Raw genomic sequence first — 16647 nt, forward strand, 5'->3', positions numbered from 1 at the left:
ACTTCTGGTAAGAGTTATAAATGGGGTTGTTTGGGAATTAAACTCCCTCCCCCAGAGTCCTACTGGAACTATTCAGAGCCAATGACATCTATCCTTTCATTTCATGAATCCTTTCAGGAAGATGTAATTAAAGATTTATGGATAGCCATCCCCAAGCCTGACCCACCTTCCTTCTCTTCTCTCTTTGGAGAAGCTAAAAGGAACTTTAGATCATTTAATTCTCAAGGTTCTGAGCCTGGGATTGGGTGTCTGTTGGTAGATTTGAAAGGGGTCTATGAATTTACTTCTTTATTTTTACTTACCTCTAAGTGAAATTTAACATTTACCCCAATTATTTAAAAACCTTCTCCTAAGAAGGAGCCCAAAGACTTAACCAAACTATCAAAGGGGCCCATGACAACAAGAGAAGTTAAAAACCACTGCTTTAATCCAACCCCTCATTTTATTATAGGCTAAATTGGTTGTGTTCAGCATAGCTTTTATTCAAGCTACTATAATATTACTTGATGCCTTCTCTTTTAGGAACAGGCTCAAGTTTCCAGAACGGAACCATTATTGCCTAGCAGACAGACAGAATAAAGTGAACACACTTTCACTTTGCAACAGTCATTCTGTTGCATTTCTGTCTTTATGAGGACATCATTTCACAACTCTTGTTAATACCACCCAACTGCCGATGCTGACTCTGTAACCAGCATAAAGAGTGAGCCTGGAATGAGAAAGAAGATAATTTCTTCCTTGCCTATTCATTAATTCGCATGCATTGTATGACCAGAGACAAATAATTTTATTTGTTACCTCAGTGTCTATATCTACAGAGTTGACAGTAAAGTCTGAGGGAATCTCAGTGTAATAACTGAGTCAGATTCATCTTGGTTAAAGGGTAATTCCTAACAACGAAGGCATCTTTAGAGCTGCAGTAACCATTGATAGCAATGAAAATTATCAGCTGTTCAATAATACTGTTCCCTTAATACCTGATTTATGTATCCCTTCCATTCAATTGTAGGCTCATTGTATGTCAGGATTGTCTTAGTACAACGATACTTAGTACAATGTCTAGATAAAAATAAATATTTTATTGATAGATGAATTGATTTTCTGTGCCACTAAAGAATAGCTAAATCACAGGAAGAATATGGTTGAGCAGGAAATTCAAATGTTTTGGTAGATAGAGCACTGGAATTGGAATCAGAAAGAGCTGGAAACAAATTCTGCCTAATATTTACTAGTTGTATAAGTCTTGCAACTGTAACTGTAACACTTAACTGTAAAATGAGAATAATAATATCTCATACCTCAGAGGATTGTTATGGGATTCAAATTACATGATATACAGTACTTCATGAATTTTAAAATGCTATATAATGTGATATAGCGGTAGAAAACCAGTCAGAGGCAAGTCCTGACTGTGAAACATAATGTAATGCCAGAGAAACTGAGCAAAATAGAGATTAGAGAACAATTTAATAATTTATTAGGAGAGATTTACTGGGACCAAATGGATCCATGGTTTGGTCCCAGGGCTGAATGAGACTATCGTCTCAAAGAATCCAGTCCTGAATGACAGATGATATAATGGGAAGTACTGGAGAGGCTCCTAATATTCTAATGATGTCTAAAATGGATAAAGACCTTTATCCCATCAAACATTAAGAGGGAATTATTATAGCCTAAGGTCTAAGATATAAGACCTTTATCCTATCAAACATTAAGAGGGAATGGTTATAATCTGAGGCAGAGTAACTAAATAGGACAATTAGGGAAACTGGGTCAGGACATTAAAAGAGAACTGGGGCACAACATTCTCTCTTCTAACTATTCAAATCTTTGAATTACCTTCCTCTAGAAGGTCTTAGCATCATAATTTTGACCAACCCTTTGTGAAGTAAATATTCCAAATAAAAATCAAAATAAAGCTAGAACAATGCAAGGATTTCTGGCAAGGTCAAGTCTCTCCCTGATAACCCCAGAGTTAATCAGCAATGCACAAAGCTCCTTATTGCAATCATGTCACGTCCTCTGCAGTTGGAGAGCATATGAACAGTTTACTGTGAGTTAGATCTGTGGTCATTTATGACTCAGCCTCTGCTTACAGAGCAGCGGGGCTCAAGACACTTGTGCTGCCCATTTAGAGGGGCAACCTGCTCCAGGGGAGAAGGGTGAGACTTGGAGTAGCTCCCCTTGTCCCTGCCCAGAGGAACAGACAGGGCTGAAGAAAGGATCAGATTTCTGAGCAGATTATGCACAATTAGACCAAGGCAGGCAAATCCCAAACTTTTAGAGGTCCGATACCAAACTGCAAAGTCCTTTTAAGTATGCTGAAATACTAATTAAGGACCTGGGGTAACAGGAGTGGAGAAACACATCAGAAAGATTGCCAGTCCCAGGACAGGTATGTGATTTCTGGTTGTTTCTAAAAAAATAATCCCCAAAATTGAGTCTGCCAGGGCAATTCAACAAAATAAGGGGTTCCAAGGTTAAAGCATAATCAACAAATCATAGTCCAGTAAATTTAAGTAAGGAGTAAAAAAATGAAAAGGACTGTTTAAAGATCTTCCAATTAAATCTGAAGTAGTAAGATAGGGGGGTGGGGCAGAAGTGCCTAAGAAAATATACTAGTTTCCCCAATTTCCTATTTCTTCCTCCCTTTTTTTCTCATAGAAAGGAATTATCAAATAACCATACCACATAAATTCTCAGAGTGAATCAAAATTCCTATCATATACATAAGAGACTAAAAATCCCTCAAACATAACAGCAATAGTTACACAAATTTAACAATTTCCATCCCAAGTCTTAAACACAGTAATACAGTTAAAATTCTAACAATTCAGCCACTTTCTCACTCCCCCATATCAGTCCATATTACATCAGGAGCAGGGGTGATGGTTTTCTCAAAAACTGCTTCTTGCTGAAGATGGGCAGAGATGCTCAGTCGAGGGAGGGGGATGGGTGTGATGTGGTGTGCTGACAATCAAAGCTTGATCTAGGAACCAGAAGCAAGTCAATATATCTGTAATTTGGCCAAATCTAGAAACAAAAACAAATCTAACAAAGAAAAGTTAGAAAAGTCTGGGATAGAAAGACTGGTCCACAAGGACTATTACAAGATGTAATTCTCATTAGTTATAAACCTTAAAAAAAAAACAAAACTTGACTATCCAGACATAATATCTAGTAACTGACAGATGACCAGACTAAATACTTATTTGCTCAAGCATTTAGGATATAGTGATTACACATAATCAGATTGGAAACAGCAAGGTATAACATAATTGGATTGCATTAACAGTTTCTTATTGACCATTGCTCTGATTACAGAAATCAGTTACAGGAGGGAAAAATGCAGTGACATTAACTACAAACCCAAGAAATTTTACCTCCAATAACAAATCCCATTAACCAACATTTCAGATAAATCCTAAACAGATATTTACCTTAACCTTATATTTATACAAATCAGTTTGCTCCTTTTAGCCAAAACCAGGGGCTACAACTTGATAAAAAAAAAAAAAAAGTCTGGAACAGTTTAGAGGGAGGGAGTAAGGAAGGAAAGAATTCCATATTACCACCCTTCCCCCCACTCTACCTCCAAAGAGGCAGGAGGGAGAGGAGTGAACTAACCTGTACTCCGGGGCTAACTAGATGCTCCATAGAAGTAGCAGACAGCAGTGGGGGGTGAGTTTAATCTTCACCTTTGAAGACAAAAGATCCCCATCCCACCCAACCTTTAAAATAGCAGAAAGCAGGGGGGGAATGGCAGGGTTGGGGAGGGGGAAGATTCCATAAAACATGTCCAGCAGAGCTAGATTTAAAGCATAATTTACAATGTTGTAATATAGGTAACAAACTCTGAACTAAACTAAATACAGCTTTAAATTCCCAATAATATAAAAGTGCTTTTCCTATCATATTTCAAATAATAAATTTCACTAAACAACATAGTTTTTCTTTTTTCTCCCTCTGGCCCCAAGTGGCCATTATTCCCAATGGACTTTTTCTAAGCTCCAACTTGGCCAGAGTTGGAGCCTTCAGAAAAGTTAGATCCTTTTTGCTACATACTTTACCTAATTAGAGGCACGTGACCCCTTTCAGGCAAGTTAATAGAACTTCTTTAACAAGCTATTGTTCTTTTAAGATCTTATACTTAAAGATAACTAAATCTAGCCTGCATAGGCTACAGTAGAATTATTTCCCACAATTTTAAAACTGCCGAAAAGAATACTCAGAACAAATCTGGCATGCAAAGGCAATAGTAAAATTATTTCCCAAATTTAGAATCTCCTAAAGTTCCTAATCAAATGTTTTCTCCTGCTGGAGTTCAGAATTATACTAAGTACAGTTACAACATTGAAATAACCAATTCCCAAATTTCTTGATTATTGTTCTTAAATTTAACAGAGCTCTTGAATTAACAAAACAGACAAACAAATTACACAGGACACACATAGACTGTGAAGTCAAAACATTTAACACAGATCAGGGGCTATCTGGAAAGAGTAGCCCTGAGGGAAGTTGTGGGCTCCAGTCTTTCCTCCCATAATCCAAACAGAGCCTTTTTTTTTAGCCAGATGGTGTTTTAAAAAAAGACACCCAGATTTATACTACCTGGCACACAGATGTGTCTTAGACACCCAGGCAAGGTCCTCTGCGTCCAGAAGACCCTACTCCCAGAATTTATGCCCGTCAGCATTTCATAATTCCGGGAATACAAATGCTAGCATAGAGACAGAACAGAACGGGTCTTATACAGACAGAACAGAACAGGTCTTAGGACTTAACCAGATCGTACTCCAAAAGGTACCCAGACAGACTTACTCTCCTATGGCCAAAATGGGGGTGTCTACCATCAGTCTGTTGTGGCTAGAAATTGCTCTCTTTGACAGAGGCTCTGGAAAAAAAAATCCAGGGGGGCCCGGCCTCTCCAGGCCAAGAATTCAGATCTGCAGCCACCCTAAGGCCCAAGGCAGAAACTGAAAAGTCTCTTATCCCTAATCCTGCTCATTTTCTAACATCTTGCTGGGGAGCTCCAAAATGTAATGCCAGAGAAACTGAGCAAGATAGAGAACAATTTAATAATTTATTTAAAAGGGAGAGATTTACTGGGATCAAATGGATCCATGGTTTGGTCCCAGGGCTGAATGAGATTCTCAAAGAATCCAGCAATGAATGTCAGATACAAGATTCTTTTATAGGGTAATAAGAACAATGACATAATGGGGGAGGTACCTGGATGGGGGTGACCTAATGGGGGGAGGCACCTACGATGACATAATGGGAGGTACTGGAGAGGCTCCTGATATTCTAATGATGTCTAAAATGGATAAAGATCTTTGTTCCATCAAACATTAAGAGGGAATGATTATAGCCTAAGGTCTAAGATATAAGAACTTTATCCTATCAAACATTAAGAGGGAAAGATTATAACCTGAGGCAGAGTACCTAAATAGGATAATTAGGGAAACTGGGTCAGGACATTAAAAGAGAACTGTGGCACAACAATAATGGATAGCTTTGTGGACCTGATACAAGCTAATTAACTTTTCAATACTCTAAACAATCAAGATTTTTAAATTACAGAGACGGTAGCTGATCTGCATTAATACAGGGATACAAGTGAAACAGATGTAGCCCCTTCTGAGGCTTAAAATTGTTCAAAGAATTCGGGTTTATAACATGTGACTTGTATCTCTATTGCCTGAAATTCCCTTTCCCACTATTGCAGGGCCTCTGTACACACTAAATGCTGAAGAAATCACTGATGAAGTGAACAACATGTGGAGGACAATGTACAAACTGACCAAGACTTTGAGTGACCTTCCTGGACCCAAGCGTGTAGCAGAAAATGTCAAATTCAAGATTGACAAATTCAAGATGCATCTCCCTGTCCTGTCTATCGTCTGCAATAAAGGGATGAAGGAGAGGCACTGGAAACAGGTCCCTTCTATAATTCTTCTATGCATTCAGTAGCCTCCCTCCCTCAGCTTAATGATAGTTTCTAAAATTCTTGAAGCTTAATGAAACAGATGTTCCCAGACTTTTGAAAAATGTTACTTTTTCTTTTACTGAAGCTTTGAGATCATGGGATAGAAGAAGAGGGGGTTGAGAGTGATAGTGAAAGTAGGTGAGGAATAAGGATATTTTCCATAAGCCATGTTGTCCTTGTCCCTGCTATCAATTTCCAATGATCATGGAAAAAATAGAGAATCATTGTAACAGCTACCATCATATAATCAACCAGGCTGGGCTTTTTGACAACTAGGGATAATTATAGGAGCAATACTTGTCAAAGGATAGTCTGGGGCTACCTGGTTGTTTCCAAAACCCTTTCAAGGGGACCATAAAAACTAATTTTTTTTTTCAAAATAATAACAAGATGCTTTAATTCCCTATTTGATGAAGTTGAAAAAATAATCTATATAAATAAAAGCTTTTGGGGGTCTTCAACAATTTTTAAAATTATAAAGGAGTCCTGAGGCTAAAAGGTTTAAGAACCACTATATTAGACATGGGCCATGGTTTAGTCTGATGAAGCTTGTCATTTTTTCCCAATAGATGATAATAGTATTATAATAATAGATACCACGAAGAATGAGTACTTTAAAATTTGCAAAACATGTTAATTATGTATTATCTCATTTGCTCCTCACAATAAACTTTTGGGATGAATTCTATTAGTATTCCCATTTTACTCACAAGGACATTGAGGCTAATTGAGGTGGAATGACTGACCACCAGACAGAGTCATCTTGCTAGTCTTTCTCAAGATCTGAACACAAATTTTCCTGATTTCATATTCCATACTCAATCCACTATGCCAAGCTGCCTCTCAGATGAAAGCTATATAGAGAATGCCCAACATAGGGATGATTATTTAAATAAATAATAGGAAGAGATTAAGTTAGATGCAAAGGAAAACCTTTCCATGAAGGAAAAATAGCCTTAGTTCCCTAGACTTGAGGCATTTGCCTAGGCTGTTGAAAAGAAGGGCAGACAATTACCTTTTTGAGTTGACCTAAGTATCATCCCCCTCCATTGGAAAACCTCTTTTGATTTTCCTTCCAACCTTTGGATTCTATAAATACGAATAACAAATATTCCATTTAAAAATAGTTGGGATTTTTATATACACTCAAGTGTGAGGGTGATGTGTGGTGTGAAAACAGACTGAAATAAATCTCACTGTGTGGCTACTGGAATCATAGACCCTAAAAACTAGATAGAAAAGCCCTTTGAAAAATCTTCCTGGAGCACTGACACTATGTCTTGATAGTGCTGTGATTTGAGGGTCTTGAAAAGGATTCTAAGAGACCACCATGACTTATCCTCTGTTCTTGTCTAACTTGAAATCACTACAATAAGAATCTGTAAAGGGATGTACTACAAATATGGGGTGATATTTGAATATGAAGATCACTGTCAGAATGTACATATATTACATATTATCTGGAAAGAAAGGAAAGAAAGGAAGAAAGGAAGTAAGGAAGGGAGAGAGGGAGGGAGGAAAGGAGGAAGGAATGAAGGAAGGAAGGAAGGAAGGAAGAAGGAAGCAAGCAAGGAAGGAAGGAAGAAAGAAAGAACACAGGCCCATGGCTTTCCCTCCTCACTCTTTTCCAAATATATCAACATGCTTTAGTTGCTTAAGATTAGCAGGGGTGAGTTATAACCCAGAAAATGTCATTGTCCTAGAAAGTGAAAAAAAATATAAGACCAACAAGCCCTGTGTCACTAGTTGAGGTGTTAGTGACAATGCAGTGCCCCCGAAAGAGATACTTATATTGTGAAAGAGGAATCTGGAGAAGGAAATGTTTAAGTTACTAGAACGAACAAGAATATGGAATGTCTGGCACTGAGGAACATGGGGAGGAGAGAACTGGTATTCTCCCTGATAGGCCGCCTGGATGCCTGGAGGGTGGGATGAATAGGCAGTGAAAAAGACTTAAAGAAGGGCATCACAGACAAATTTTTCATACTTCATGATTTGCCCAGAGCAAGTGTTATATTTAATCCATCCATCCATCTTATAGGTGGGGTTGTAATCATAGTGACATCTATAATTTCTCCCTCTCTCCTTTTCTCTTCCCTGTATACAATACACACACACACACACACACACACACACACACACACACACATATACATACATATATATATGCAATTCAAATTGTACTTCAGAGAAATGGTTGGTTTTGGCTGCATAGCTTAGAATAACAATATTATAGAACAATTTTGCTTAGAAGTTGGCACCTTGGTTTTCTCATGGGTGAAGACCCTATAGAATGCTAGTAGAAAAAGTGAAAATTTCATCTGAAACTCAATTCAAGTGTCATTTCTTAATTGAATCTTCTCTTTCATCTGCCCATCCTAATTTTCTCCTAATTACTTTACATGATCAGCACAGTGCTTGGAACATAGTAGATACTATGTAAATGTTAGCTGTAATATTCTCTTTAAAATGTAATGCCTGGGAGCAGGTTTCTTGGGGGGCTTCCTTTCAGTTTAGTAATCACAAAGAATTAAAATCTAAATCCTTTATTGTCTCCTTCAAAGCCCTATCTCCTTCATTTGGGGCTTGTTTAGTTTTTCTGGAGGCCTATCTCTCTCCTTGGTACTGAGAGGCCTGCCTTCCCTGAATCTCCCCAATTAAATCCTGGCTGAGACTCCGAGAGCTTCTAGTGGGCTTGTCCTTTTTGGCCCTGAGAGCTCCTCCTTATATGTTCCACACTGAGTATACACCAATCATTATGTCACTAGGAAACCATTATTTGTTATAGGATTAAATCAATGCTAAATTAGATTTAACCATTGTCTCCTCAATTCCACTTAGTACCTTGTTTCAAGTCCTGGCCCATAACATTTCCTGCTTTCTTTTGTTTTTAGAACATAAGTGGTTATGACCTCCCTGACTTCTCAAGGAGGTGAGAACCCCCAAAAAGGAGGTAATCCTGCTTTCCCTGACTCCTCAAAAAAGGGGTGAAAACACTATAAAAGGAGATGATCATGCCCTTCCTGACATCTCAGGAAGGGAGGTGAAAACACCAAAGGAAATGGGAAATCAAATCAGATTAGTGGGTTTCTGAAGGGTCTCACTCTTAAAACAGGTATACATAAATCCATTCATATGAGAGGTAGTGCACATAATTACATAAATTACATAAGCACATAGTAACACAGGCTAGTAGTGATATAACAAGTAACATGAGTCAACATGAGGAATTATACATGTCTATAAGTCCTAGAAATAGTCCAAAAGGAATCTATTGTCCATTAGTTCATGTGCCAGGAATCCAATAATTCCTACAAGTTTTGAAGTCCTGCAATAGTCTTATTATGTGTTAGGGAATCCAATGATTCCTGCTGGTTTTCAAGTCCTGCAATAGTCTCCTTATCAGCCATGCTCTTTCAGTGTCAGATGTTTCTTAGGTCTTCTCCTTTGTTTCAAGGTTTTTCTTTTTTCTGTCTTTCTCCAGGTGCTCGTTGGCACGCATCTGATTACTTCTTCATCTGTAGAAATACAAACAAACCCTTCTATTTACCACTTTCTAGATTTCTTCTCATCACCTGGCAATTACATTGAAGCTGCTCATTATATTGAAGGTCTCACTGGACATTGCCCTTCTGTTGGGTTAAAAAGCTTGTATTCTCCCCAGTTGTAATCCCTTTCTGCTATCTGATTGCTTTTCTGAAGCTTGATCATGTAATCCCTTTCTGCCATCTGATTGCTTTTCGGCTGATTGATTTCTCTGGGTCTCTGGTTTTTTTATCTGTAAAATGAGGAGCTGGACATCTATTAGATGTGACCAAATGAGTTAATAGTCTGATCCTCAATTTCCTCATTTGTTAAATGAAAATAAGATCATCTTCCTCACACAGTTATAAGGATCAAATCAGTAAGGTACAAAAAGGCCATTTCTAGAGATGGTTAATATGAGACACAGAGAAACCTTCCCTGGTTCTAATATATCTAATCAGAGGCAAAATTGTAATGTGCTGATGTGTGACTCTGGTGATTACTTTGTTATGGTCTTTCACCTTGCCCTCTTTCTCCCCATGCTGTGACTTGTCTCCTTTCCACCCATTTCCTTCTGGCTTCCAGCGCTCGCATGTTTCTCTAAGTCCCTATTCTAACTGAACATTCAAATCATTGAGGTCTAATTGACCGTGTGATGCCCTCACAAGGGAATTTATCTTTTATAAGAGGGACTTGGACTTGGAGAAGACAGTACTTAAGCCAAAAGCATGAACCTCTTTTATCATTTTTTTTCTTTTAAAAAAATTCAATAGTATTTTATTTTTCAAATTACATGTAAAGATAATTTTCAACATTCATTTTTGTAAGATTTTAAGTTCTAAATTTTTTTCTCCCTTCCTCTCCTTCCTCCCCCCTCCCCAAAACAGTAAGCAATCTGATATAGGTTATACATGTACAATTATTTTAAACATATTTCCATATTTGTCATGTTGTGAAAGAAAAATAAGAACAAAAGGGAAAAGACCACAAAAAAGAAAAAGCAAACAAAAAGAAGTAAAAATGGTATGTTTTGATCCAAATTTAGTCTCCATAGTTCTTTCTCTGAATGTGGATGACATTTTCGATCCCAAGTCTCTTGCAATTGTCTTAAACCACTGTATTGCTGAGAAGTGCTAAGTCTGATGAGGGAGACACATAGGTCCAACATGAAAAAATTCACTAACCCGAAAAGTCTGAATGGCAAAAGGGATTTTTATTGACATTGAGAAGCCAGCTTTGCTAGGAAGACAGACTCCTCAGTGGCAAGAGGTCCTGGCAGAGAAGTAACAAAAGGTTATCACTGAGAAGAAGGTTTCTTCACAGCAGGCAGGAGTCCTGTCAAGAAGAGAGCTTTGTTGGCAAAGCAAAATTCCTACTTTGGCCTTCTGCAGAGATTTGGGGTTCAAAATTGTCTTTCTATTGGCTGTCTGGGGATAGGGCTTTTATCGAATGAGATTCCTTCGAGGGGCCTAGATTTCCAGTTGAAAAGAAAGTACTTATTTTGGGAGTTTCAAGCCACTCAATAACTGGGAGTTCCAGCTACTGGGAGTGGTTCTGGGCTAATCTTAATGAAACCACTTAACTGCCCTGAAGGGTGGGTCTCTGTCAGAGGAGTTTCAGAGTTCACCCCCCTGGCTTCTCCCCAAAAGTCACACTGGGGACAGTTTCAGGGTTCACCCCCATCAAGTCATCACATAATCGTGGTGTTACAGTGTAGAATGTTCTCCTGGTTCTGTTCACTCAGCATGAGCTTCTAATGGCAGAAATTGATGCTGTGGAAATTGGAGAAAGAAAAATTTGTGTTTACAAGATAGTAGTTTTGGTGCAACTCGCATTGCTTTAAAATAAACCATATGGGTAAATACCTGGCATGAAAGCCTTTTGACTCATGGAGAATAATTCTGAACTTGAGATCAGGAAAGAATTGGGCTTGAATTCTATCTCTAAAACTTGGTCAAATCATTTAAACTCTTAATCTCAGTGTTCTCATTTATGAAATGGGGATGCTAATACCTATAGGATCGACCTTAAAAGGTTATCATTATGGTCAAATGAGATAATTCCAAACCTTAATTATACATTTTGTTGAGGAAACAATTCTGCTATCAGAAGAGATAGAAGATTTCTACTCCTCATAAATTTAAATAAGTCTTAGGGAGTTGCCAGAGATGCAATGAAGGTAATGGACTTATTCAAGTGAGCCTTACAGATGGGATTTAAATATAGGTCTTCATACTGAAAAGTAGCTAGATGGCATAGTGGATAGAATGTCAGTCCTGGCATTAGGAAGACCCATCTTGCTAAGTTCAAATTTGGCTTCAGGTACTTATGAACAAATTTTGAAACATCTCTCTCTCAATGTTCACGTGGACTATTTGTGCCCAACCTGTCATAAGATATTCTGAACTCATAATTCTCTGATAAACCACAATTGCATACACTGTATTTTGACTGAAATAAAGTGACATTATTTTTTGTCGTCTTCAAGAATAAAGGACAACAACTAACCAACTAACTGCGTGAGCCTGGGGACTTAACCCTATTGGTCTTAGTTTCCTAATCTGGAAAATGTGTTGGAAAAGTAAATTACAAACCACTGTAGTATTTTTGTCAGGAAAATCCAAAATGGGGTCCTGAAGAATTGAACATGACTGAGCTCTATGCTATATGAAAATGTATGAAAAATGTATGAAAATAAGAAGTGCTCTTGTTACTATGATCTAATCCATTTTATTTCTTTGTTTTAGATCAGTGAAATAATGGGGATTGAAATAAAACCGGATGAAACAACTTGTCTTTTAAACATGGTGGAATTGGGAATTGGCAAGTTTGTGGATAAGTAAGTGATTGAACTCTTCCTTTAGAAGATTTTTTCATGGACCAGAAATTATTGTGAGATGCTATATATCAGTTTCTTGCCTTGTCCTTTCCCTTCCTCTTCCCCTTCCCCTTTCCTTTCCCCTTCCCCTTCTCTTTTCCTCTTTCTCTCTCTCTCTCTCTCTCTCTCTCTCTGTCTCTCTTTTTCTCACTTTCCCCTTCTCTCTCCTTCCTTCTGCTTAAAGTTCCATCATATTTCTTAATAGGGCTCATATTGGATCATTAGCTATTAAAGCATTATTAAAGGTTATAAGGTAGGATAAGGGAAGTATTATTATTCCCATTTTATAAATGATGAAACTGAATCTCAGAGAAGTTCAAGGCCATACACTATTCATTAGTTTGGCACCCTATCTATCACCTGTTTCCCAAGTCAAAAATCTTATTGCACTATGTAATTAGAGAACATTGCTCCCAATTTAAAGTTTTGAGTTCCAAATTCTATCCCTCCTTCCTTCCCTCACCTCCCCCTTCTCTGAGACAGTAATCAGATATAGATTTTACTTATATGATTATGTAAAACATTTCCATATTAGTCATTTTGTATAAGAAGACTTGAGTAAAAGAAAAAATGTATTCTATCACTCTGTATTCAATCAATATCAGTTCTTCCTCTGGAGGCAGATAGTATGCTTCCTCCTTAGTCCTTTAGGATTGTCTTAGATCATTGTATTGCTGAAAGCAGCTAATTCATAATTCTTCATTGAACAATAATACTGTTATTGTGTAAAATATTCTATGCATCAAGTTCATGTAAGTCTTTCCAAGTATCCAGATTCTTACTGATCCTCACAAAAACTTTATGGGTCAAATAGTTATTGTTTGCATTTTAACGATGAGGGAATTCAGAGAAGTTGTTTGAATTTCGACCTGAAACTTAGTTTTCTGACTCAATGTTCTTCCCCTTACACCTGATATTTTAAAATATTGACTTTTCCCCTTTATATATGTCACACTCTTAGTTTTTCTTCTACACATACAGGGGTATGAATGATAGAAAATTTAGGAAATAAATTATAAACAGTGGTTCTAGAGGTCAGATTCAGGACTTGGCCCACACTTCTCTAGAGTATTACTTAAAATAATCTGCCCCTTCTTAGTTTTCCCCTCATTCCCTTATTTTCTGTTCTGTCAGGGAAATTTGAAATTTCCCATCTTAGTGGCCTTTAAGAGTGTAGGATAATCTACTTCTTTGGAAAAGCACTGAGTAAAGATACTTTGCTAACTTGGACAAGGTAAGACTAGCATAATTTGTGCTACTTGACTAACCCACTAATAGCCTTTATCATATGCACCCAGAACAGGTCCTGACAAAATGGGACATCAAATTGCCAGGTTTGGATGCTGAGTCACTCTAGTAGTTTAGGCCTTTCATACCTGGAGTGGTCTAGGACAAAATAGGGAGTTAGGCACTTGAGGAAAATGGATGATGGAAAATTTAATGAACATTCACAGACTTGTCAGGTCTCCTAAGTATGGTCTCAGAATCAGGACCCTTGGCTTTGGTATAGTAGTAAGAGTGCCAGGGAAGTTCACACCTTGAGCCTGGGCAAGTCAAGTAACAATTCTTTTAGTCTCTGATTCTTCATCTGTAAAATGAGTTTGGGACAGCTGAGTGGCATAGGGGATAAAGTGCTGGGCCTGGATCAGGAACACCTGAGTTCAAATCCAGCCTCTGACCCTAGGCAAGTCACTTCAATCCCAACTGCCTCAATTCCTTTTATGTAAAATGAACTATAGAAGGAAAAGACAAACCACACTAGTATGTTTGCCAGGAAAACCTCAAGTAGGATCATGAAGAGTCAGGTACCACTGAACAACAACAAAAATAAGGCTAATAATTACACCTATCTTGAAGTTGTTGTGAGAACCAAATGAGTTAACCAATGTAAAATACTTTACAAACCTTAAAGTGCTATATAAATGCTAACTATAATTATTATTGTTTGTAAGTCTTCCCATAAGTCAACAAACATTAAACACCTACTATGTGCAAAGATTGGGAAAGTCTTGAACCCTGAGCTTTCTGTTTTTCCCTTTTTAAAAAAGGGAATGATAGTATTTCTGCTCTTTTCATAAGATTTCTTTTGTTAATTTGTATATAATTAACAGGTATCTGTATGGGAAATAATCTGCCTTATTAATTATTTGCAGTGACATTTTTATCCCAAACTGGCTTTCTCTGGCTTTGAGCACATTTCTGGGCCAGCTGCCATCCTCTCTTAATCCAAGTGTGCTCAGGGAATGAAAACTCATTTGGTTATTATCCTTAATAAGCCATAATTAGAAAAGGAAATCTGATGATGTCTTTTGGATTAACGATTATTTGAGGTTCTCTGCACCACTGATTCCATTCATTAGTGTTATGGATAATTGAGAGCTCATATTCCTATTTTCTGACAAAGAGTTTTGACTTTTTTAATATAAAAGTTTTCCCAAGTCCTATCCTAGAACTTTAGTACCTGTCATTCATAATCCTCATGAGCTACAGAAACAGTAATGATTATTTTTTCCCCCAGGAAAGTTTGGGAATACAAAATAATATAAAAAAAAAAGACTACTACATGGATTTGGAATCATAGATTTTGGTTCTAAGTCTGCCACTAATTAGGTTTTTTGAACTTGGCTGCATTACTTTTATAGTATATGGATTTGGAATCATATATTTTGGTTCTAAGTCTGCCATTAATTAGGTTTTTTTGAGCTTGGCCACATTACTTCTCTTATCATCCTTATGCTTCTATTTCTTCATCTGGAAAGTGAGTGTATTGTACTTATATGTTTCTATTCTGCTCCAGCTCTCTGTGAAATATTATTTGTTTAGTCTTGTCAAAATAGAAAATTAATTATCCCTTCTCTTAGTTCTTCTTGGGTATTCTCTCATGCCTATAATCCCAACTAATGGGAAAGCTGAAACTGGTGGATCTCTTGAACTCAGGAGTTCTAAGCCGGTGTAGGGCTAAAGCCTATCTGTACTAAATTCAGAATTTCATACAATGAACCTTTAGAAGCAGGGAATGACTAGGCTGCCTAAGAAAGGGTGAATTAACCCAAGATGGAAATAGAGGAGCTCAAAGCTCTCTTCAAAACAATTATAGGGATAGGCTTGTAAGTAGCTCTTGCACTTACTGGGTGAGTTGAGGAGAACCAGTCTTAAAAAAAAAGTTGAAACAGCCTTTGTGGCTCCATTTTTAGTCATGAAGTGTCCATTTTCATAGCTCAAGACCTAGGTCAGAGATTAAGGAATCTGGTTCTGCTCCTATCCTCTTTCTAAAAACTGGAAAGATTCCAAAGGATGAAATCATTTGTTATTATAAATGTTGATGGAAGAAAAAAACAGCAACTTTTAAAAATACCATTATTTATTAACATTCATTAAAACTTTTTTTGGATTCTGAATTCTTTCTCCCCCTCTAATTCTTCTTCCACTCATTGAGAAGCAAAAAATATGATATCAGTTATACATGTGAAACCATGCAAAACATATTTCCATATTAGCCATGGTACATTAAAATAAAAAGAAAGAAAGATAAATTAAATATATATATATATATATATATATATGTATATATATATATATTTCCATCTGCACTAAGACTATATCAGTTTTTTCTTGGGAAAGGGATTGTATTTTAAAATGTATAAATAAGTAAGGAAGGGCAGCTAGTGGTGCAATGGATAAAATGCTAGCCCTGGAATCAAAAAGGCCTGAATTCTAATGTGGCCTCAGACACTTATTAGCTATGTAATCCTGGACAAGTCACTTAACCCTATTTGTCACTTTCCTTTTCTGTAAAATGAACTAGAGAAGGAAATGGCAAACCACTAGTACTTTTGCCAAGAAAATCCCAAATGGGGTTGTGAAGAGTTGAATACAAGTGAAAAGCTTGAAGAGCAACAAATGAATAAGGGGGATTGGATATGGTTAATTAATCTAGACTAAGCATAGGCCCTGTGGCTGAATTTAATTCAACTAAATGTTCAATAGCACTATGTGCAGAACATGCTGTGGACTAGGAGGGTGGACAGAAACTCCCTGACCTCATAAAGCTTATAGTCCTGTGGAGAATGTCTATTGTAGGTACATATGACTGAAATAAAGATTAAATTATAAAGTTAATAGAGAAGGGAAAGATAAATCGTTTGCAGCAGATTACACAGACCCTAAAAGAAACCAGGTAATGGGTGAATGGGCAAGAAATAAAAAATAGAAAATGGTCCCAAGAGCTGGCATTTCTTTAGAGTCTTCTGTTTTC

The 16647-nt window shown here is 37.2% G+C and overlaps 1 protein-coding gene across 3 annotated transcripts in view; it reads left to right on the plus strand.

Annotated features, from left to right (window-relative positions):
* DNAH3 (dynein axonemal heavy chain 3) overlaps positions 1-16647 on the plus strand; it is a 196481-nt gene that overhangs the window by 78971 nt on the left and 100863 nt on the right. For all 3 annotated transcript variants that reach the window (XM_031942286.1, XM_031942295.1, XM_031942288.1), the window contains 2 exons: positions 5729-5940; positions 12262-12353. In XM_031942286.1, the coding sequence (XP_031798146.1) occupies positions 5729-5940; positions 12262-12353 (304 nt within the window). The remainder of the gene's footprint in view (positions 1-5728; positions 5941-12261; positions 12354-16647) is intronic.

The sequence above is a fragment of the Sarcophilus harrisii genome, chromosome 1, assembly GCF_902635505.1.
Source record: "Sarcophilus harrisii chromosome 1, mSarHar1.11, whole genome shotgun sequence".
Classification (NCBI taxonomy): domain Eukaryota; kingdom Metazoa; phylum Chordata; class Mammalia; order Dasyuromorphia; family Dasyuridae; genus Sarcophilus; species Sarcophilus harrisii.